Source organism: Panthera leo, chromosome D2 (genome assembly GCF_018350215.1).
Source record: "Panthera leo isolate Ple1 chromosome D2, P.leo_Ple1_pat1.1, whole genome shotgun sequence".
Classification (NCBI taxonomy): domain Eukaryota; kingdom Metazoa; phylum Chordata; class Mammalia; order Carnivora; family Felidae; genus Panthera; species Panthera leo.
The window spans coordinates 57,157,819-57,181,691 of NC_056689.1; the positions used below are offsets into that span (position 1 = coordinate 57,157,819).

Sequence of the window (23,873 nt, forward strand, 5' to 3'; positions counted from 1 at the left end):
ACGTTGACTTTTTTCTTCAATATATACTCAGCACTTAAGCAAGGATCAAATACAAAGTAGGTGTTCAATATATGTTGAGGTGGAAATTTAGTAGTCATCTCACTAGGATTTAAAAGCCTCAAAAAGAGCCTCAATAAACACTATTTCACTGAATATCTGCTTTTCTTCACACTGCCACATTAACCAAAAATAGATTAGGTCCTTACTCTGTAGCAGTTACAGCAACAAACTCCAACTTTGTTAAAACTTTGTAAGTTAAAAGAGCTGGGAAATTAAAACATTAGAAAGCCTAGATGAAAATTAGATAGTAACTTTATCCTAAATGAATAAGGGAATAAATAGCAAAGGCTATCAACAAGAAAGTAGACAAGAACAATTATAATAAAAATAAACTTTTGAAAAAACAAAAATGTGTTTCAAAGTAACAAGAAAAGCAATAGATTCAGATAAAATTATCATTATATAGATGTTGCATACAAGTTTACAAAAGAGAAACAGGAAACTGATATAACCCTAAAGAACAATTCTTACACTTTAGATACAAATCACTGACTAAAAAAAGGCCAGTTCACCAATGAGGAAATGGAAATAATAAAACAAGCATTTTATGAACTATTTCTCATATTCCAGGCAATATGTTAGTCCCTGAAGAAACATGAGACTTCATGTTTCTATTGCTGTCCTAGTGAAGTTATATCCTGAGAAGATATTCCTGTTTAGTCCTGTAACTACCTAAGAAAAAAAGCTTAAAACTGGTTCTGTAAAGCTAAAGCTAATGATTATGATTTATATAAATCACCATAATTTATTTAAATTACTATACTATGATTTACAATGCTTCACAATCACATTTATGCATACTGCTTTTAGATCAATGAATTTAGAACCAGCTGTTGAATAAGTCAACATTCATTCAATAAGCATTTATAAGACACCTACAGTATTCATAGGTTCTGAGGCTAAATGAGTAAAATATAGACCATGTCCTGATCCTAGTCCACAGTCTATTAGGGAAGGCAGATATATAAATAAATAATTTATCATCAATTTGATAAGTGCTAGAGAAAAAAAATTAAAAATGCTATTATAAAGACAGAGGCGGTGGTAAGAAATTCTGCCTGAGGATGTCAGAGAAGACCTACTGGAAAGAAGAAAAATGAGAGTAGAGAGTGATATTCCAAAGAAAATTACACAAACTAAAAAGGGGCATAGGTATACTTTGATGTAGTTAAGGGCAGATTGTGCACAGGGGGTATAGCTGATTCCTAGCTGCAAAGTGAGGCAGGCACTAGACCCTACAGGCCAGGGGTGCATGTGAAAGTGTTTGGATTTCAAGCAAGAGTGATTTGACCACATGCTGTATTAAAGAAGAGAAAACTACTCAGAAGAAATATATGGAGAAATAATTAGAGTCTGAGACTACATATAGAAAAACTATTTAAGAGAAAGAATGATAAGGTTTAAAATAAAAATGAGAAGAATCTGGGATGTGAGTGATACTAAGAAGTCAGAAATAACAGAACTTAATAACTAACTAATGGTTAGTATGTGAACAAAATAGAGGAATGAATGTAAAATGGCCTCCTGGTCCGCACCTCGGGCAAATGGTTATGGTGTCATTAACCAAACGTGGGATAGCGGGAAAGGAGACAACCTAAGGATTTGGAAAATGTTCAGTTCTTTTCATAGTTAACAGAATTCTAATTTAAACAGCCATGTGGCATAGTCTTGCATTAATTAAACTAGAGTAAATGAATAAAAATGACTATAGTCATTGCTGTGGGGTATTGGGGGAAAAGATATACTAATACACTGCTGCCCTACAACCTGGTGAAGTCATTCTGAAAAGAAATTTGGCAACAAATATGAAAGCCATAAAAATTATCATATACTTTGACCCAGAAACACAACTTTTTGGAATATAGCCCAAGGATATAATTCAAAAGAAATAAAAAACCTATTTGTATAAAGATGTTTATAGCTGTGCTATATATTACAGACAAAAACTGGAAACAACCCAAATGCCCAGCAGTGAGGGAATGTTTAAGCAGACTTTGGTACATTAATGCAATGGAATATTTCATTGCTATTAAGAATGACAAATATGAAAACTATGTAGAAATAATAAAAGGGCAACATAAAGCAATGAATAAAAAATGCAGAACTCAAAATGATGCATGTAGAATGATCATAACTATGTAAAACTATATCGGTATAACCAGGAGGATTGGAAAAGAGCTGGTAATTTAGAGTGCTGACATTTTTGTTATTGTTGGTTGAGTTGCTGGGAATGTTTATGTGTTTCAAGTTATAATTCACTGTATATTTATTACATACACATTAATAAAGATAAATTTCCATTTTTTCTGGCATATAAAATTTTTAAAAGTTCTTATCAGTACCTTTCCTTTTCCCTAAATGACTTTCTCTATTCTCTGGAGTCCTATTAGTTTTTGGATGTATGGGGAAGTGGACTCCATATTCCATGACCTCCTAACTCAGTTAAATCCCAGCCTTTATAGTCATTCATAGCACCATGTTCCTCTCCTTGTTATTGTCTTAATTTTAAGATCAGCTAATTAATCTCCATATCTCCCTTACCATACTGTATACTCCATGAAGGCAGAGAAAGTATCTGTTTTTGTTTATGATTACATTCCTAATTCTGAACGTAACACCCAGAACATAGCAGTTACTCAAGGAACGTTTGCAGGATGAGTGAATTGACCCTGTAGGCCATGTTAGTGAAAAGGCATTTCAGTACCATGAAATACATTGATGAAATCATTACGGAAAAAGGACAATCCAAAAGAATAACTACATGGATTAAAATGATAGTTACACACCTTGCTTTATTATATATTATGAACTATGAATAAAGTTCTATACATGTGATTCTTATTCCTCAATTGTAATACATAAAATGAAATCAACCTATTTCCATCACAACCCCCCCGCCCACACACACACACACAGAGTAATTTTAAAGTTCAGTGAAAGTATGCAAAAGGAAACCAAGAGCTGAATTTGTGGGTAGGAGCCAAAATCATGAAATTGTTGTGTAAGAAAAAGGGGAAGTTGCTCTTGAGAGACAAGGGGAGAAAAGAGAAGGATGGGGAAAGGAGAGCTGAAGTAAGGACTTAGGGATTCTTTGTAAAAAGGAAAGTGCCTAAAATTAAATTTCAGGTTATTAATGTTGTTACACTGTAAATCTGTATGCTTTCCCAAACCTTCAATAATGTCTGCTATGTTAATTACCTTAGATCAAGACTAGGGCACCACAAAAGGAGGAGAGAGAGTTCTAAGAGCCATTAAGTCACAAGGGCCATCCTGGAGGTTAGCCAAAGGTTTCTCTCCTCAGATAATCTCTCTTTGTATTCATATGGCATTTATCTAACCTCATTTAGAACGTGCACTTCACTGGAAAATGTCTTACTCATCTTTGAATTCTCAGGAGTAACCATATTCATCCCAGAGTATGACAGGATGGCACATAACAGGTGGGTCTTGGTGCATACTCTGTGTTCTGGGGGAACTTTTGACTCTCCCCACTTCATAGTTCCCACCCTTCCTGCTTAAGTCACATCTCCACTTTGGGTCTTGGATTCAACATACAGCCTTCCTCTTCTTCAGCCTTCCTCATACCATTATCTCAGACATTCCCTTTGACCCTATATAACTGGACCTAACCTGCATGGGTTCAATTGGGCCTGGCCCACCAGCAAGACTGGGCATAGTGCCTCATCCATAACCAATGCTTAAAATGATTATTAGATTCAGTCAAAGTAATCACATGGTAGCAATTCTCTAGAATACCTACTAATGAGTCTATCAGTTAAGTAGTGCTTGAATCTACAAGTAGTAATAGTGATTCTCAAATTTTTAATCCAGCTCCAACGGCTAGGGTTATGTTAAGGTTTACTTTCTATAAGAGGTCACAAGAATACAGTAATAGTATTTTGACTTTTTAAAAATATAAAATGCAATCAAATGCTTTAATATTAAATGTGTTTTTTAAAACAATGTAATCCCTTCCAACCTGCCCAAGAGATTGTGATACCCTTCCCCAGTCCCACCACCTCCTGCTGACTGTGGAAGGCCTGGAGAGATGACAAGTTCTTCCGCTGTTTGATGGAGAATCATTAATTTAGAGTTGGGGAAGTCACTATGGAAAAAGTCTCTCCATCTTTCTTAAGACTACAAGTAACCAGGAAAAATACAAATACATTAATCCATTACACTTATGAATAGTGTCATATGAACTGCTAAAAAATATGACCTACCCATCTAGGAGGGCGATGACGTTCTTCCTGGGCCGCCCAATATTAGGGCCATACAAGCTGGCTCTGGAGTAAATCCGGATGGGCTGCAACAGGCTCTTCAGCTGGATGTAATCCTTTCCCAACTGGCTGCCATTTACTGCCCGGCCATGCATGGTTCGATAGTTATTTGGCTCTAGATTAAAAGCAGACATGCAAGTCAGAGTTGAGAAGGGTAAGGCTCTGCCAACCCTTTCCTATCCACATATCTCTCTGCTTTTTTCTTAACAATGTGAATAAAATACCCAAAAAGAGGGTGTGAACTAGTTTAACTCGAGGAACCATCATAACAAAAAGTCAAGTGCTATTTTACCATTCTCCTCATTTTCAAATGAATCTTTCAAAAGATCTCCTACTCCACAAAAGAGAGACCATACTGATTTGGGGTGATACTTTATAAAGAATTATAATGAATAATACTGGGTTGAATATTGTCTCCCAAAGTTCATGTCCACCTGTAACTTCAGAATGTGACCTTATTTGGAAATAGGGTCTTTGAAGATGTAGTTAATCTGAGGCCATATGGGATCAGGGTGTACCCTAAATCAAGCGACTGGTGTCTTTATAAAAGGAAGGAGAGGGAGGTTCAGGTACACAGACATACTGGGAAGAGGGCCATGTGTCGACAGAGACAAAGACTGGAGGGATGATGTTATGCCAAAGATCGCTGGTAGCTACCAGAAGCTAAGAGCAAGGCATAGAGTAGATTCTCCCATAGAGCCTCCAGAAGGAATCAGCCCTGGCAATGCTCTGATTTTGGGCTTCTGGTTCCTTGAACTGTGAGAGACTAAATTTCTGCTGTTTTACACCACTGAGTTTGTGGTAATTTGTCATGACAGGCTTAGGAAACTGATATAAATGGTAAGAAAGCAAGGCTTTATAAAGATGGTCATTGTACCAAAAAGAAAAATCTTGGGGTGTCCGGGGGGCTCAGTCAGTTAAGCATCCGACTTCGGCTCAGGTCATGATCTCACAGTTCATGCATTTAAGCCCCATGTCAGGCTCTGTGCTGACAGCTCAGAGCCTGGAGTCTGCTTCAGATTCTGTGTCTCCTTCTCTCTCTGCCCCTCCCTTGCTTGCACTCTGTCTCTCTCTGTCTCTCAAAAATAAACAAATGGTTAATAAAAAAAAAAAAGAAAGCAAAAGAAAAATCTTAATTTTCAATAATAACAAAGTGGCTGGGTTAAACAATTTAGAGTACAACATCCTCCCTCAGTTTCTATTAACTTGGTGTTCTAAAAGGGCAAGGAAAATCCTAAAAACCAGCAGCTCCACTGCTGGAAAGAGCTAACCTGATTTGGAATGAAGCACATGCCCCAGGTAAGGCCAACACCTTGGTTACCTACAAGTTTTGATACTGGTAGGGTCAAGAAATTGACCAGCAGACTTGCAAGAAATTTAACAGGGAAATTTTGGGAATAGGACAGTCACAGTGGGCCTTGATAAGCCCACACATACCCTTTGTAGTCTGGAAAGCTGTGTGTGCTCAGTAGACTGGAGAGGGCACTAACTATCCATGTACTGACAGATGAATGTGAAACCTAGCACATTCATAAAGGGGACATAACAAAGCATGTCAAAAAGGAAAAGTCAGTGAGAATTGTAAACTGTTTAAATTTGGAATGTGTTCCCCAAATCACACACAGATCCACTGGCAAAGGTTAGAAGTCTTACTGGCTTAAGGTAAGCACAACCTCTAATCAATCATTGTCTCACCATTAAGCTATGATGACTCAGGGGCAATCTTTAGGAAGCTGGCCTAGACAATGATTAAAAAACAGAAAAACAAGATATATCAGCAGCTATAAAATGCAAAAGAAACAGATGCTACACTATTAGTCCAGGTAAGTTACTAAACAAACAAATAAAAAAGAAACAACAGAAACAACCTCTGAGATGGAGGATTTGGAATCTAGAGTTGTTCCAACATATTATTTAAAATGTATAGTTTTCAACAACAACAAAAATTACAGCATGCAAAGAGATAGGATAGAGGGATCCATAAAGAAGAAAAAAAAAGTAGTCAATGGAAACTGTCTCCTAAGGGAGAAGGACTTCAAAACTACTATCATAAATATGTTCATAGAACTAACAGGAACAATACAAAATTAAAGGAAAGTATGATTGTATCGACTAATCAAATATAAATGAAGAGAGACATTATAAAAATGATCAAATGAAAATCTGGGACCTGAAATAACTCTTCACATACAGAGGAACACAATGAAATTATCAGCTGAATTTTTACCAGAAATAATGGAGGTCAGAAGACTGTAGAATGACATATTCAAAATGCTGAAAGAAAAAAAAAATTGGCCAAGAATTCTATATGTAGCAATCTATCCTTCAGAACTGAAAAAAAAATTTACATCTTAAAGATTTTTTTTTAAGTTTATTTATTTTGAAGTGCAGAGCCTGATGGGGTGCTCAAACTCACAAACCACGAGATCATGATCCGAGCAAAAATCAAGAGTCAGATGCCTAACCGACTAAGCCATCAGGTGTCCCAAAATTTAGACCTTAACCAGAAAAACAAAGAACAGAACTTGTGAGAAAATCTGCCTTACAAGAAATAAGAAAGGAAGTCTTTTAGGTTGAAAGGAAATGATACCAGATGGTGACTCAAAACCACACAAAGAAATATAGAACACTAGTAATGGCAATTACATAGAAAATATAAAAGATAGTTGAAAATATCCATTACTCTCCTTTGTTTAAGTTTATTTAATTTTGACAGAGAGAGAGAGAGAGAGAGTCCATGGGGCTCAAATCCATGGACTGGGAGATCATGACCTGAGCCAAAGTCAGACACTTAACCAACTGAGCCATCCAGGCACCCCTCCATTACTCTTTTTTAATGAATTTGAATAATAGTTGCATAAAAACAAAAATTATAAAACTGTGTTGTTGGGCTTATGACATATGAAAATGTAATGTTTATAATAATAATGGCTACAAAACAGAGAAATGGAGTTCTATTGGAGTAAATTTTCTATAGTTAAGTGGAATTAAGTTAGAATTACTCTAAAATAGATTGTAATGAATTCAGATATATTACAATAAGAAATTACTAGGAAAATAAGGAAAACAAAATAAAAACAAAGAAATTAAAGTGGTACATTATACAATATCTCTTCTGCATAAAAAGGCAGTACAGGATGGCACAAAAACAGACACTCAGATCAATGGAACAGAATAAAGAACCCAGAAATGGACCCACAAACATATGGCCAACTAATCTTTGACAAAGCAGGAAGGAATAATCAGTGGAATGGAATAAAGACAGTCTCTTCAGCAAATGGTGCTGGGAAAACTGAACAGTGACAAGCAGAAAAATGAATCTGGATCACTTTCTTACACCATACACAAAAATAAACTCAAAATGGATGAAAGACCTAAATGTAAGAAGGAAACCATCAAAATCCTCGAGGAGAAAGCAGGCAAAAACCTCTTTGACCCTGGCCGCAGCAACTTTTTATTCAACACATCTCCTGAGGCAAGGGAAACAAAAGCAAAAATGAACTACTGGGACCTCATCAAAATTAAAACCTTCTGCACAGTGAAGGAAACAATCAGGAAAACTAAAAGGCAGCTGACGGAATGGGAAAAGATATTTGCAAATGACATATCAGATAAAGGGTCAGTATCCAAAAATCAATAAAGAACTTATCAAACTCAACACCTAAAAAACAAATAATCCAGTGGAAGAAATGGGCAAAATACATGAATAGACGCTTCTCCAAAGAAGACATCCAGATGGCCAACTGACACATGAAAAAATGCTCAACATCACTCATCATCAGGGAAATACAAATCAAAACTACAATGAAATACCACCTCACACCTGTCAGAATGGCTAACATTAACAACTCAGGCAACAACAGATGTTGGCGAGGATGCGGAGAAAGAGGATCTCTTCTGCACTGCTGGTGGGAATGCAAACTGGTGCAGCCATTCTGGAAAACAGTATGGAGGTTCCTCAAAAAGTTAAAAGTAGAACTACCCTATGACCCATCAGTTGCACTACTAGGTATTTATTCAAGGGATACAGGTATGCTTTTTTGAAGGGAAACATGCACCTCAATGTTGATAGCAACACTATCAACAATAGCCACAGTATGGAAAGAGCCCAAATGTCCATCAATGGATGAATGGATAAAGAATATGTGGCATATATATACAATGGAGTATCACTCGGCAATCAAAAAGAATGAAATCTTGCCATTTGCAACTATGTGGACGGAACTAGAGGGTATTATGCTGAGCAAAATTAGTCAGAGAAAGACAAACATCATATGACTTCACTCATATGAGGACTTTAAGATACAAAACAGATGAAAATAAGGGAAGGAAGGGAAGCAAAACCAGGGAGGGAGACAAAACAGACTCTTAAATATGGAGAACAAACAGAGGGCTACTGGAGGGGTTGTGGGAGGGGGGTATGCTAAATGGTTAAGGGCATTAAGGAATCTTACTCCTGAAATCATTGTTGAACTATATGCTAAATTGGATGTAAATTAAAAATAATAAATTAAATAAAATGGTAAAAAATAAAGGCAGTACAGGATAAACAGAGGAACAAAAAATGAAATAAATGGAAAACAGCAAGATGGCAGATATAAATTCAACAATATTAACAATTACATTAAATGTAAATGAATTGAACACTCCAATTAAAAGCAGAAACTGTCAGGATGAATAAGAAAACTAAGATCCAACTAAACAGACATACTTTAAAGTAAAAGATACAAATAGGTTGAAAGTAAAAGGATGAAAAAAGATATACCATGCAAACAGTAAACATAAGAGAGCTGGAATGACAATACTAATATCAGACAAAATAGACTTTAAGACAACAGTGTTACTAGACATAATGTGGGGCATTTTATAATGATAAAAGTGTTAATTTGTCAGGAATATATAACAATTATAAACATATACATACCAAAAACAGAACACCAAAATACATGAAACAAAATTAAATAGAAAAATAGAAAATCCAACAATAATAGGAGACTTCAATATGGTATTCTTAGTTATCAGTAGAACAACTCGGCAGAAAATTAGCATTGATATAGGAAACTTAAATAACACTATCAGCCAACTTGACCTTATTGATATCCTTAGAACACTCCACTCAACAGTAGGATACCCATTCTTTTTTTAGTGTATATAGAACATCCTTCATGATAGACCATATGGTAAGCCATCAAACAGGTCTTATATTTAAAAGGATTAAGTCATTTAATGTATGTGCCCTTCTCACAACAGAATTAAACTAGAATTCAACAACAGAAAGAAATTTGAGACATCTATAAATATTTGGAAGTTAAATAATCCATGAGTCAAAGAAGAAAGTAGAATTGGAAAATATTTTTAATGAAATGAAAATAAAAATATAGTATGTAGAAGCACATGGGATGACACCAAATGCACAATCCATGAAAGAAATAATTGATTAATTAGACTTGATTAAAATTAAAAGTATTTGCTCTGCAAAAGACAATTTTATGAGAATGAGAAGACAAGCCACAAATTGGGAGAAAATACTTGCAAAAGACACATCTGATAAAGGACTGTTATCTAAAATATACAAAGAACTCTTAAAAATTAGCAAAAAAGAAACAAATGACCCAATTTAAAAATGGGACATAGACTTCAACAGACACCTCACCAAAGGAGATATACAAATGGCAAATAAAAAATGTGAAAAGATAAAAACAATATGAAAAGATGCTCCACATATGTCATCAGTGAAATGCAAATTAAAACAACAATTAAATACAACTCTATACTATTAGAATGACCAAAAATTGTTAACACTGACAGCACCAAAAACTATGTAGAATGTGAAGCAACAGGAATGCTCAGTCATTGCTGGCAGAAATGATAATTGATATGGTCATTTTGGAAGAGTTTGGTGGTTTCTTATAAAACAAAACATACTCTTACTATATGATGCAGCAATTGTGCTCCCTGTTATTTGCCCAAAAGAGCTGAAAATTTATGTTTTTACTTTTGGCTATGCATGGATTTATGGCAGCTGTATTCATGCTGTATTCATGCCACAACTTGGAGGCACTGAAGATTTTCTTCCATAGGTGAATGGATACATAAAATGTGGTACCTCTACACAATGGAATATTATTTAGTACTAAACAGAAATGAGGTAGCAAGCCATGGAAGAACCTTAAATGCATAACATTAAGTGAAATAAGCCAACCTGAAAAGGCTACATAGTGTATAATTCCAACTATATGACATTCTAGGAGAAACAAAATTAGGGAGAGAGTAAAAAGATCAGTGGTTGACAAAGGTTGAGGACAGGAGGAAGGGATATATAGATGGACCATAGAGGATTTTTAGGGCAGTAAAAATATTTTGTATGACACAATAGTGCTGGATATGTCATTGAACATTTGCCCAAATCCATAGTATGTTCATACTAAAGTAAATCATAATGTAAACTATAGACTCAGGATGATTATGATGTATCACTGTAGGTTCACCAATTGTAAAAAGTGAACCACTCTGGTGGGGGATGTTGATAGTGGGGTAGGCTATGCATATGTGGAAGCAGGGAATATAAGGGAAATCTCTACTTTCTTTTCAATTTTGCTGTGAACCTAAAGTTGCTCTAAAAAAAGGTGTTCTAAAAAAAAAGAGAGAGCCACAATGAGATATTAGGGATGCACAGACAGAGAGAAGGCCATATGAGAACACAGAAGTTGCCCATCTGCAAACAAAGAAGAGAAGCTTCAAAAGAAACCAGGTCTGCTGATACCTAGATTCTGGACTTTGGGCTTCCAGAACAGTAAGAAAATAAATTCCTGTTGTTTAGGAGATAAAAAGACTCCTATATTAGAAAAAAAGAAATATCTCAAATTAGTAATCTAAGCTTCTATCTTAAGAAAGCAGGAAAAGAAGAGACAACTAAACCCAAAACAAGAAGAAGGACTGAAATAATAAAAATTAGAGTGGAAATCAATGACATAAAAAAATAGAGAAAATCAATAAAAGCAAAGTTTGGTTTTTTGAAAAGATCAACAAAACTGACATACCTTTAGTTGGACTGATCAAGAAAAAAGAGAGAAGTCACAGAGTATCAAAATTAGGAATGAAAGAAGGGACACCACTAAGGTCCTCACATTAATTAAAAGGATAAGGGACTACTATGAACAACTTTATGCCATTAAATAACTTAGATAAAATAAAAAACTTCTGATAAAGATGCAAATTACTAAAACCAATTCAAAAAGAGATAGAAAATATGAATAGGCCTATAACAACAAAAGACACTGGATTAGTCATTATAAATATTTCCACAAAGAAAGCTCAGATGGATTAATTGGTGAATTCTATCAAATATTTGAAGAAAAAATAATACCAATCCTTCACAAACTCTTCCAGAATATGGAGGAAGAGGGAACACTTCTCAGCTCATTTTATGAGGCCATTATTCTCCTGATACCAAAATCAAACAAAGACATCACAAGAAAAGAAAATTACAGATGAATATCCCTCATAAATATAGACCAAGAAATCCCCAACAAAAGAGTTACAAAGTGAACCCAGCAATATATAAGAAGTATTATAATACCGTGGATAAATAGGATATACATCAGGAATGCAAGATTGATTTAATATCAAAAACCCAACTAAAGAAGGGGTGCCTGGGTGGCTCAGTCAGTTAAGCGTCTAACCAGCTCAGGTCATGATCTAGTAGTTTGTGGGTTCAAGCCCCATATCAGGCTCTGTGCTGACAGCTCAAAGCCTGGAGCCTGCTTTGGATTCTGTGTCTCCCTCTCTCCCTGCCTCTATCCCACTAGTGTGCGCTCTCTCTCCCTCTCTCTCTCTCTCTCTCTCGCCCTCAAAAAAAAAAAAAATAATAAAAAAAAAATATATATATATATGTATATATTAAAAAAAACTTAAAAAAACCCAACTAATGTAAAATATCATATTAATAGAAGACCAAAAACACATTATCATCTCAATAGGTGCAAAAAAAAAGGCATTTGACAAAATCCAACACTCATTCCTGATATATATTATCAACAACTATGAGTAGAAAGGGAATTCTGCAATCTTATAAATAGTATGATGAAATACTGAAAGCTTAATGGCAAAACATCATGCTTAATGCTGAAATATTTAACGTTTTACCCCTAAGACTGTGAACAAGCAGGAATGTGTACTCTTGCCACTTATATTCAACATTTGTATTAGAGGTTCTAGCCAGTGCAGTCAGCTAAGGAAAGAAATAAAAAGCATCGCAATTGTGTAGAAAGAAGTAAAACTGTCTGTATTCTGAGACAACATATGCTGCACGTAGAAAATCCTAAATGACTCACACATGTGGGGGAAAAAATACAAGATCTAAGAAATAAATTCAGCAAAGCTGGAGGATAAAAGATCAATATATAAAATCAATCATATTTCTAAATACTAGCCATGTACAATACATAAATGAAATTAAGAAAATAATTCCATTCACAATTGCATGGGAAAAAAATAAAATACCTAAGATTAAATTTAACAAAAAGAGTGCAAAACTTGAACACTAAGAACTACAAAACATTACTGAAATTAAAAATTGAATAAATGGGGAGATAATTTATGTTCATGGACAGGAAGACTCAGTATTGTTAAGATGGCAATTCTCCCCCAAATGATCTATAGATTCAATGTTATCTCTATTAAAATTCCAGCAGGCTTTATTGAGAAAATTAAAAAACTGATCCTAAAATTCGTGTGGAAATGCAAACACCTAGGATGGCCAAAACAATTTTTAAAAAAGAACAAAGTTGGATGATTTATACTTCCCAATTTCAAAACTCATTACAATGCTACTGTAATCAAGACAATGTAGTCCTAGTATAGGGACAGACATACTTATCAGTGGAACAGAATTAGGAGTCCAGAAATAAATCCATTTTTGGTTGATTTTTGGCAACAGTGTTATGAGAATTCAATAGGGAAAGGATAATCTTTTAAATAATGCTGGACAACTTGATATTCACATGCAAAAAGATGAATTTAGACTCTAAATTCATGCTATACTCAAAAATTAATTTGTTATATTAACTTGTAGCTCAAATGTAAGAGCAAAAACTATAGAACTTTTAGAAGAAAACAAACAAACACTTTGTGATTTTGGGTTAAGCAAAGAAATGACACCAAAAGTATGACCCATAAAATTAAAAATTGATAAATTGAACTTTATCAAAATTCAAAAGTTCTACACTTCAAAGGATGCCATAAAGAAAATGCAAAGATAAGCTATAGACTGGGGAAAATATTTGCAAATCATATATTTGACAAAGAACTCATATCCAGAATATATTTAAAACTTTTACAACTCAATAATAAGGTAACTCAGTTAAAAGGGCAAAAGATTTGCGTAGACATTTCACCAAAGAAGATGTAAGAATAGCTGATAAGCACATGAAAAGCCATTCAATATCATTTGTCATTAAGGAAGTGCTAATTACGGCCATATTAAGATACTACTTCAAACTCACTAGAAAGGTTATAATCAGAGACAGACATTAACAAGTGTTTCCAAAGATGTAGAAAACCTAGAATCCTTATACATTGTTAGAGAAGAAAAATAATTTGGCAGTTGTTAAAAAACAAAAATAAACAAATTTACCATATGATTAGTAACTCTATTCCCCTCCCAGGTATCTTCCTAAGATAAGTAAAAGCATATATCCACACAAAGGCTTGTATGTGAATGTTTATGGCAGCATTATTTATCAAAGCCCCAAAGTAGAAACAATCCAGATGTCCATCATCTGGTAAATGGAAAAGCAAAATGTGATATATAGTCACACACTGGAATACTATTCAGCAATAAAAAGGAATGAACTACTTTTACATGCTACAGCATGGATAAATTTGAAAAACATGCTATGTGCAAGAAGTCAGATGCAAAAGACTATTATATGATCCAGTTATATGAAATGTCCATAAATGACAAATCTATAGATGAGAAACAGATTAGAGTTTTCTGAGACTGGGCATGGTTACAGGAATTGATGGCAAATGGGGATGAGGGATCTTTCTGGAGTGATGGAAATGTTCTAAAATTGGTTTCAGAGGTGGTTGTAGGAGTATATACATTTGTTAATTGAATTGCAAATTGAAGAGGAAGGAAGGGGGAGAAGGAGAGTGAGAGTGGGGGAAGGAGAAAGGGTAGGAGGAGACAGGAGGGACTGAACAGAGGGGTGCATTAATTAATTGTTATAAAAAACAATAGGGTCAAGTTGAGCATTTCAGTTTGAATTGCTATAGGACAAAAATATTGTGTGAGAGAAGATAATGATGAACTGTTTTCAAATCCATTTTATTATCTATCTCCTCTACTAGAATGTAGGCAGGGATATTTATCTGGCATTTACTATTATATCTCTCAAAACTAGTATAGTGTAGTATAATATGCCTTTGGCACATACTAGGCAGTCAATAACTATTTGTTGAAGGAAAGTGGAAGGAAGTGAAGAAAGCCAAGAAGTTTTAATACCACTAAAGAAAAATAACCAGAAGGTAGTAGAAAGTACCTCCCTTTCTGTTAGAAGTCCCAAGTTCCTGACATAGATTTAGTACTTCCTGCTATCTTTAGCAATTCTCTTTACCTTTTTCAACATATTTCCTCACCTGCATGATATGTCCTTTATTAGGCACTTCATTTAGGACTTTAAGGTCCAAATAGAAGAGTATTTGGATATGCTATGTAAGCTAAATACTATCAACTATAAGATGACAATATTGTTGATAATTACAAATGTAAACTCCCTAAGGAAGTAACTCTAAGGCTTTTGTCACTAACCAGTGGCAGAAAATATGCATCATATGCCCTTTAAAATAAAAAAGACTAACAGTATTTTTCCCTTGTTTTTGGTAACAGCAATGTTGAGATATAATTTATACCTATACAATCATCACATTAATGTATATAACTCAATGGTTTTAAGTATGTTTACACAGCTGTGTAATCATCACAATAAATTCTAGAACATTTTTATCATCTCACTCCCCTAGCCCTTGGCAACCACTAATCTACTTTCTGTTTCTTTACATTTACCTATTTTGGGCATTTTATATAAATATGTGACTGGGTTTTTTTATTTAGCACAATCTTTTCAAGGTTCATCTATGTTGTAGTGGGTGTCAGTACTTCATTCCTTTTTAATGGCTAGATAATATTCCATCATATGGCTATACCAGATTTTATTTACCCATTCATCAGTTGATAGACATTTGGGTTGTTTCCACTTTTTGGCTATTATGAATAATGCTACTATAAATACTTGTGTATAAGTTTTTCTGTGGGCTTATGTTTTCATTTCTCTTAAATATATACTCAGGAGTAGAACTGCTAGGTCATATAGCAACACCACGTTTAACTTTTTGAGGAATTGCCAGACTGTTTTCTAAAGTGGCTATACCATTTTACATCCCCAGCAGCAGTATATGAGGGTTCCAATTTCTCCACATTCTTGCCAATAGTTGTTACTATAATCTTTTTTTTAATTATTATTATTGGCATCCTAGTGGGTGTGAAGTACTCTATCATTGTGGTTTTGATTTGGTTTTCCCTGATGGCTAATGTGGTTGAGTATCTTTTCATGTGTTTTTCAGACTTTTATATTTTTTCTTTGGAGAGATGTCTATTCAGATCCTTTGGCCAATAGTATTCTTTTACCAGATTCTTGTGGTGTCCTTAATATGAAGTGAAACATCCCAAGTGTTTTCTGGGCCAGTATGCTAGAGATGGTCTAACTGAGGCTATGTCCCGGGCCAACTTATTTTTTATCTTGTCAATTCAGAGGAAATGACAGCTTTACTTACCATTACCCAGTTCCCAAGATATGTTGTACTTTTTGCTGGCACTGTACTTCAACAGACTCAGGGCACTAGAACTGTTCCAGGAGTTATTTGGATTACGACGCAGTGCATTTAGAGCAAATATCAGGTGGAGTCCAGAACAATCAGCAAAGTTATAAAGTTTGTCTAGAGACCTGGCTGGGAAGAAGCAGAATAAGGCTTGTAACTTTAAAATCAACATTCCAACAAAAGGAAATTATTAGCTACTACAAAAAGGCTTTCTATGAACTTCCTGCTAATTAATTCCTGCTAGGAATTATGCAGAGAGGCTTCAGAAGGATTATATTACCTTTTGGTTCAGAGTACATTTTGAAGTGATTTAGAAAGCAGCACACACAATTCTAGACATAGGTTGCAAATTAGCAACCAAGTCTAGTCCACAGTATGTTATTGTTAACAACAACAACAAAAAATAGATTGCTAACATTTAAAAATGGGATGGTATTACAAAGTAGCTAGATTTCTAGCTTCTCTTGAAAAATCAGAGGATCTGACACTGCTGGGTCTGTATTCCTTTATGAAATGATAGGAATAGTGTTGGGAGGCAAGGCCAGGAAAGATGACTGGCTGGTAAGTCTGGGAAAATTGCTCAGCCTAGCAGCACTTCAAAAAAATCCACTCAATTCCACATTTCTAATATTTCTGAGAATGGAAACACCATTAGGGTAAATATATTCATTGTTGGTTTGATCCCTGATACCATCAGTTCTACTCACATGTCCCATACCCACCCCATTCCTTCATATCTATTGCCACTATTTTGGTTCTCGCTCTCTCAGTTTCACTTGTATGAATTATCACAACAATATCTGTATTTGCCTATCTACTTCCAGATTCATCCTTCTTCCAATTTCTTTCATCAGTTTCACTCACCCTTCAAACCTTAGTGGATTTTTTTAGGGGCTCCTGGGTGGCTCAATCAGTTAAACACCCAACTCTTGATTTTGTCCAGGTCATGATCTCACGGTTCATGGGATCAAGCCCTGCACTGAGCTCTGTGCTGACAATGTGGAGTCTGCTTGGGATCCTCTCTCTCTCTACCCTTCCCATGCTCTCTATCTCAAAATAAATAAACTTTAAAAAAAAAAAAAACCTTAGTTGATTTTTAAGACTTTCTTCTTCTTTACTTCAAGGACTCTATGACTCAACCATAATTTTCTCCCCGCTTCAAGCCTCTCTACTGTTATCAATGAATTCTTTGTTGGTGTCAGCCAGTTCCGTTTATCACAGAATCCCCTGCTGCATTAGGCTTTGCTCTAATTATTCTCATTTAGCATACCTTTTTTCCTCTTCCTAACATACCCAGATCTTACTTGTCCTTTTAGACAGTGTTTTGCAAGGTATGGATGATATGACTTTAAGTGATAAACAGATTGAAAAAAAATTAGGTTAATAATTATGTACAAGGATTCGCCTTACTCTATCTAGTATTCACTATCCCAGTCCCTAGAGCAGAGTTTCTCAAATGGGGTTCTGTGGAACACTAGAGGTTTCTACAAAAGATGATGCAGAGTGACCAAAGTGCCCCATTAGCAATTGTTATAAGACCTTAAGTCTTGTAAAGCAGAACCATGATCATTTGGTTGAGTCCATTATCAGTTTTTGAAGTGGGGAAGGGGGAGCGGGTTGTCATTTTTATTTTCTTACATATATGGGAAAGTAGTTTTTAAGAAGCACCAAGAACAAGGACAGAAACTGTCTCATTTTAGTTAAAAATAAAATCCATGGGAATTTATCTCACATTTAACCCAGAGTCTAGTAGTTTGCAACAACAAAAAGTATAGGTTCACATTAAAGAAATAATTATTTCTTTAATAGACTTAATTTAATAAACAATTATTTCTTAATAAACTAAATCATTTCTTTTTAGCTCCAAAACAGCAATTAAAATTAAAATGCATTTATAAGCCTATTAAAGTGATCATGAGGGGCGCCTGGGTGGCTTAGTCAGTTAAGCATGCAACTTCAGCTCAGGTCATGGTCTCCCACTTCGTGAGTTCAAGCCCCATATCACGCTCTATGCTGACAGCTTAGAGCCTGGAGCCTGCTTCAGATTCTGTGTCTCCCTCTCTGTTCTTCCCCCACTTATGCTCTGTCTCTCTCAAAAATAAACATTTAAAAAAAATTTTAAGTGATCATGAAACCAACAGATGTGTTTACTAATTTTACAATTATGTGACCGTAACTATGCCACTCATTAAGAAAATGGCTTCTTTCAAAGTCTTATATAAAATTGTGTCTTAGGCTATAATGTTATTCATATTGCTTTGACATATAGTTTTATTAACTTTACTATTCAACATTGCTAATTTATTTTCATATTAAGAACATTAATTAAATTCATAAACTTTATTTAAGTAAGCCTAACAAGTCCTACCTTTAGTAAAATTTTATCCCATTTTGGCTTAATCCAGTTATTTAACAAAAACATATTACGTTTGCCTTATAAATTTGCAAATTCATGACAAGGAAAGAAAGGGATAGGATAATTTCAGGAAAGAAAGTTAACTATTTGTTTTTCCTTTTTCTCTTCAAGAAAGGTTTTCTAAAAAGTAATTTTTAGTACAAATCTATCCTTATACTTACCATGTACCACATACCATACCCCCCCCCCCCCCCATATTGAATAGCATACTCAATAGTAGGATAGAAATTTGTGGTAAGACTTCCAGCCCTACTTGGCTAAGGTAAAAAAAAAATCAAGTAGAAATTTTAAAAAGGAAAAACTGAAGTATCTTCTATCTATACCACTGACCTACATTGGAGTTGGTATGCTTTTTGGGGAAGGGAAACCTACAAAAGAATAGGCTAAGAAGTTGGCTAAACAGATTCTCAGGAAAATACCGCTATCTATTTAAATGAGCATTGGCAATTATTATTGGATAATAATTTCTACAACTAAATGATCTCACTGACATACAATGAGATTTAGATATTTTTATCCAAAGGAACCCTAAGACTTGAGAATTTATTCAAGTGTTCCTCTGGTATAAAAAGTTTGAGAAAGCACTTCTAGAATTAAAGAATGCATAGAAAAACAAGTCATCTGAACACCAAAATATTCACTGTTGAATTGAGAATTGACTTAAACATTCTTCCCACTTGGCAAAATCCTATCTAATCAAATCAGTGTTTTTAATTTCTCCAATATAATGCAAAGCCATTATAAATCTAGTGGAGAACCAAGTTACAAGTCTGAGAAAAGAGGCAGGATTTCATGAAATCAGTGAAAATAATGTCTGATTACTGGTCAAATCACATGCAAATCCATCAACACATAAGGATTCAGAAGAATTAGGTCAGTGAACTGAACAAGAGAAAATTCACAAGGATAACACAATAGACTGCTCAAAAATAATTTGAATATTAAAAGATGGAGAGGTCTATTTTGGAGTCTTTTTAATATTTATTCTCATGTCAGAAAAAAATTATTTTCTCAGAAAAATACTCAATATTTAATTAAATAATGTTCTGTTCATTGAAACTGTTCATAGTTACAATAACACCTTACAATTTATTACATTTATTTTCATAATTTTTAGTGTCATTTATAAATCAAACTTTTGCATCAAAATTGAATATGAATGGCTAATATTCTTTTTAGGTAAACTGATTCCCTTTAAGCGGCATTTTTCTGGAATTAATTACCTTACATAATGAGGATTTCCTATGTTGTTTTCATGTATATTAGAAAAACAAATATATATCAAACACAAAAGCACATCCAACCTATGATTTCATTGATCTGATGGTTTAAGACAAGGCAAAGGTATTTACCCAAAAGAAGATGTGAATATAGAAAAAGTGTGGAGAAATAAAAATATAGATGGTTTGTTAATATGGCAAAAATTGGGAATTAGAGTGCCAGAAGTTTGGGAAATATTTCCTTAAGGATAAGTTTGAGTCCCACCTCCTCATGAAGCCATTCCTGAACACATCAATTTCCCTATACTGACCTTGACCTTCTCTAAACAGGTGCTACACAATTTGTTAGCATCTGAGTGCCTTGTGACATCTATGGCATTATCTTACCTTAGGATTTACCACTTGATTTAGTCACTTTTCCAGAGTGAATGGCTTATTTTCCCAGATAACCTGTTAAATTCCTTAAGTATAGTTCTGTATCTCATTGTATCCTTCATAGCATCTATCTGAGAGCAATTTTCTGCCTTAAAATCATGCTGAAGTATTCTTACAAGCCAAATCTGTCTGTTGCATATAAGTGCATATACGTGGTCTAGTAAGAAATTGAAAGGACCAGGGGCACCTGTTTGGCTCAGTCAGTTAAGCATCTGACTCTTGATATTGGCTCAGGTCATGATCTTATGGTTTGTGAGTTCAAGGCCCACGTCTAGCTCTGTGCCAACACTGTGGAGCCTGCTTGGGATTCCCTCTCTCTCTCTCTCTCTCTGCGCCACTCCCCCAGTCGTGTTCATTCTCTCTCAAAAATTAATTAATTAATTTTTAAAAAGTAAAAAGAAATTGAAAGGGCCCAAAGAAAGATCTAATAATTATTATTGTTAGCTCAGGATATGTACTCTAGAGTTTATTAGAAGATTACATATATTTTAAAAAAGAATATTACATATATTTGAATACAGAGCATTTAGTAGATGCTCAGCCAATGTAATCTTCCTTGGAATATCTGGTGTCAGGTTCCATCCAAGCAGATACTTAAGTATGACTTTCTATTCTCTCCACCAGAGGGTGCCAATGCCTCTATGCCTTCTAGCCAGGCTCCCTGGCATCTTATATAAATAGAATTCTAAGCAGCCTTGTCTGGCAGGCAACTGAAAATAAGGAGCCGGGGCTTGGGTTGAAAAGGAGAATAGGCTTGGGAGTCATCTATATGGTGCTGATAGTTGATGCTGTGAAAGTTCTTGAGGCTTCTAAAGAACAAAAAGGCTGAGGATGAAACCTTAAGAAATGTCTGCATATAAAGATCAGGAAAAAGGGCAGAGAAGTAGAACACAGAAATGTCATCTTAAGGAACCCCAAAGAAGATATTTTCAAGGAGATGTTAGTTAGTGACAGTACATAATGATGAGAAATTAAGAAGAAAACAAACTCAGACAAAAAGTCATTACAGTTAAACAGTGAGGTTAGAAACTAGATTTAGGTTGGGGTGTAAACTTAAAGAATGAGTGGTAAAGAACAAGGAACAATCCTGGTACATTCAACTTATTTTTTGAGGTTCTGTGGCAATAATAGAGAGGAAGAAAACCAAAAAAGTTACTAGAGAAGCACCAAAGTTAAATGTAGGGAAAAAAACCCAAGATTCAAGATCTCATTTTATCAAAAAGCCATTTCTTCAATAAGGCTAATCACGGCTTTATATTATAAACAGATAAGCTCAATGAATTTATACTAAGATATGAATGATGGTCCTTTTCCTTAGTTTCCTCAGGACTTGGTACTTTAAAAACCAAGTAGACAGAAGACAATCCAACAGACAAAAAAAATAAGATTTTCATCAATCTAAGAAGCTGGAGGCTGAAGTTTCTAGTAGGATTTACTCATCTGTTCAATAAATATTGACTGAGCACCTACTTTAGGCACCTACTTGAAGGTTATAGTAATGAACCAAACAGAAAACATGGGTCTGAGCCCCATGGAGTTTATGTTTAGTGTGGTTGCCATGGGGTTCAATGGGGTAGGTAAAGCAGGGTAGGGGATTGTAGAACCAATGGAGGTGGGGTGTGGGGTGTGTGTGTGTGTGTGTGTGTGTGTGTATACATATAAATAAAATATATATATAAAATATATAAATAATAAATATAAAATACATATATAAATATATATATACATATACATATACATATATGTATATATATATAATATATTTTTGTATATGTATATATATATAATATATTTTTTGGAGGTGGTATATTTTAAATAAGCCTCACTGATAAGGGAACATTTAAGCAAAGGCCATATGGAAGTAAGAGAGTAAGTCAAGTGAACATATAGGCAAAAGGTCCAAGACAGGTATGAGACTGATGAATGTGAAGAACAGCAAAGAGCCCAGTGTGGTTTCCCCAGAAAGAATGGCAGTAGAAGGCCAGATTATGCAGGGCCTTAAAGGCCATTGTAAATAAAGACTTTGCCTTTTACCCTGAATGACAAGAAAACAATGATGGGTTGTGTTTTTTGGTTTTTTTGGTGTTTTGGTTTGGTTTGGTTTGGTTTTTTTGAAGAGAGAGAGAGAGAGCTGGGGAGGGGCAGAGAGAGAGAGAATCTTAAGCAGGCTCCACCCCAGCACAGAGCCTTACAAGGGGCTCTATCTCACCATCCTGAGATCACGGCCTGAGCTGAACTCAAATGTCAGAGGCTTAACTGACTGAGACACCCAGGTGCCCCTGATGGTTTTGAATATGATCCAAATCACATTTTAAAAGCACCAAAATAGCTATTGAGCTAAAAAGAGACTAGAGGGGAGGAGAGGGCAAAGGTGAAAGCGAAGAAAGTAGTTAGAAATCTATAATAATAATTCAGGCAAGGGATAACACTGGCTTGGATCAGGGTGGTAGCAGCAGAGTGGTTAAAGTGGCTGGGTTCCTGGGATATTTTAAAGGTAGAGCTGATAACATTTGCTGAAGGGTTAGACGTAAGGTATGAAGAAAAAAAGGAGTTAAGGAAAACTCCAAACTTTTTGACCTGAGAAACAGATAGATAAACTTGACATTGAAGAAGAAAGTGTGGGAGATTGGGAGAAGGAAGGATGGGGTAGGAAAAAGTTAATCAATCAACTCCTATTATAGTAAGAGTCAACTATGCCATCGTTGTTCAACTCTGCCCGCACCCTCTTAAGGCATACTGGACCATTTTCCAAAGAGAAAGTATCATGTCTTCCCTTTTAGCATCCATTTAAATGTCTGATATATGGTAAGCCTTAATAAATATCTAACTCATACAGGTGTTATTTAGGCCCATTCAATGCCACTTATGATCTGCCTTGTACCATAAATACTCAATCTCAGTTATCATTATTCACGGTAGCAAGTTCCCTCTAGATTATGTCTATTGCTCCATGCTGTTTAAATGCACTCACATAATATACCAATTGCTTTAAGAGTTCAATTTGGAGTGAATAATATGGGGGAGGTATAGGAGAGTATCCACCAGAAGCTGGAAGAACAGAGGAATTTCTAATGGAAGCCAGAAAGAAATATGAGAGTAAAAATCAGAGTGAGGTGAACTCTTTACCAACTCTGTCTCTTGTAATTCAGAGAGAAACCATCAGTTAATGGGGAACTATTTGAGTAGTGAGTACAACCAATAAAAAGGGGAACATTTTAATTGTAGCTATTAAGAGAGAACAGTTTGAAAATTGCCTGGGAGAAAAACAGAGCCATTTCACAAAGAATGAAGACATCTTTAAGCTAAGAGCTAATTTTAATATGAATAGAAATATCTCCAGTTTAGTCAGGGCAATGAAACCTTAACTAGGTTATAAAGAAATCAGCCTATATATCTATAATTTGACTGAAGCTGTTGAAGAAGAATGAGATTTGGGAAATATCTGTGAATAAAAATTACAACACTCTCAAAAGACTGTGATAGAGACTAATTATTGCATTAATCAACTTAACTAAATTTAAAAGTAAAACTAAATGCCACCGAATATAATGGGATCTCTGGATCCCATCAGAAGTCCATCTA

The 23,873-nt window shown here is 34.9% G+C and overlaps 1 protein-coding gene across 2 annotated transcripts in view; it reads right to left on the bottom strand.

Annotated features, from left to right (window-relative positions):
- HPSE2 (heparanase 2 (inactive)) overlaps positions 1–23,873 on the bottom strand; it is a 676,598-nt gene that overhangs the window by 227,565 nt on the left and 425,160 nt on the right. For both annotated transcript variants that reach the window (XM_042907947.1, XM_042907948.1), the window contains exons 4-5: positions 16,176–16,349; positions 4,284–4,455 (exon numbers count right to left, since the gene is read on the bottom strand). In XM_042907947.1, coding sequence (XP_042763881.1) covers positions 4,284–4,455; positions 16,176–16,349 — 346 coding nt within the window. The remainder of the gene's footprint in view (positions 1–4,283; positions 4,456–16,175; positions 16,350–23,873) is intronic.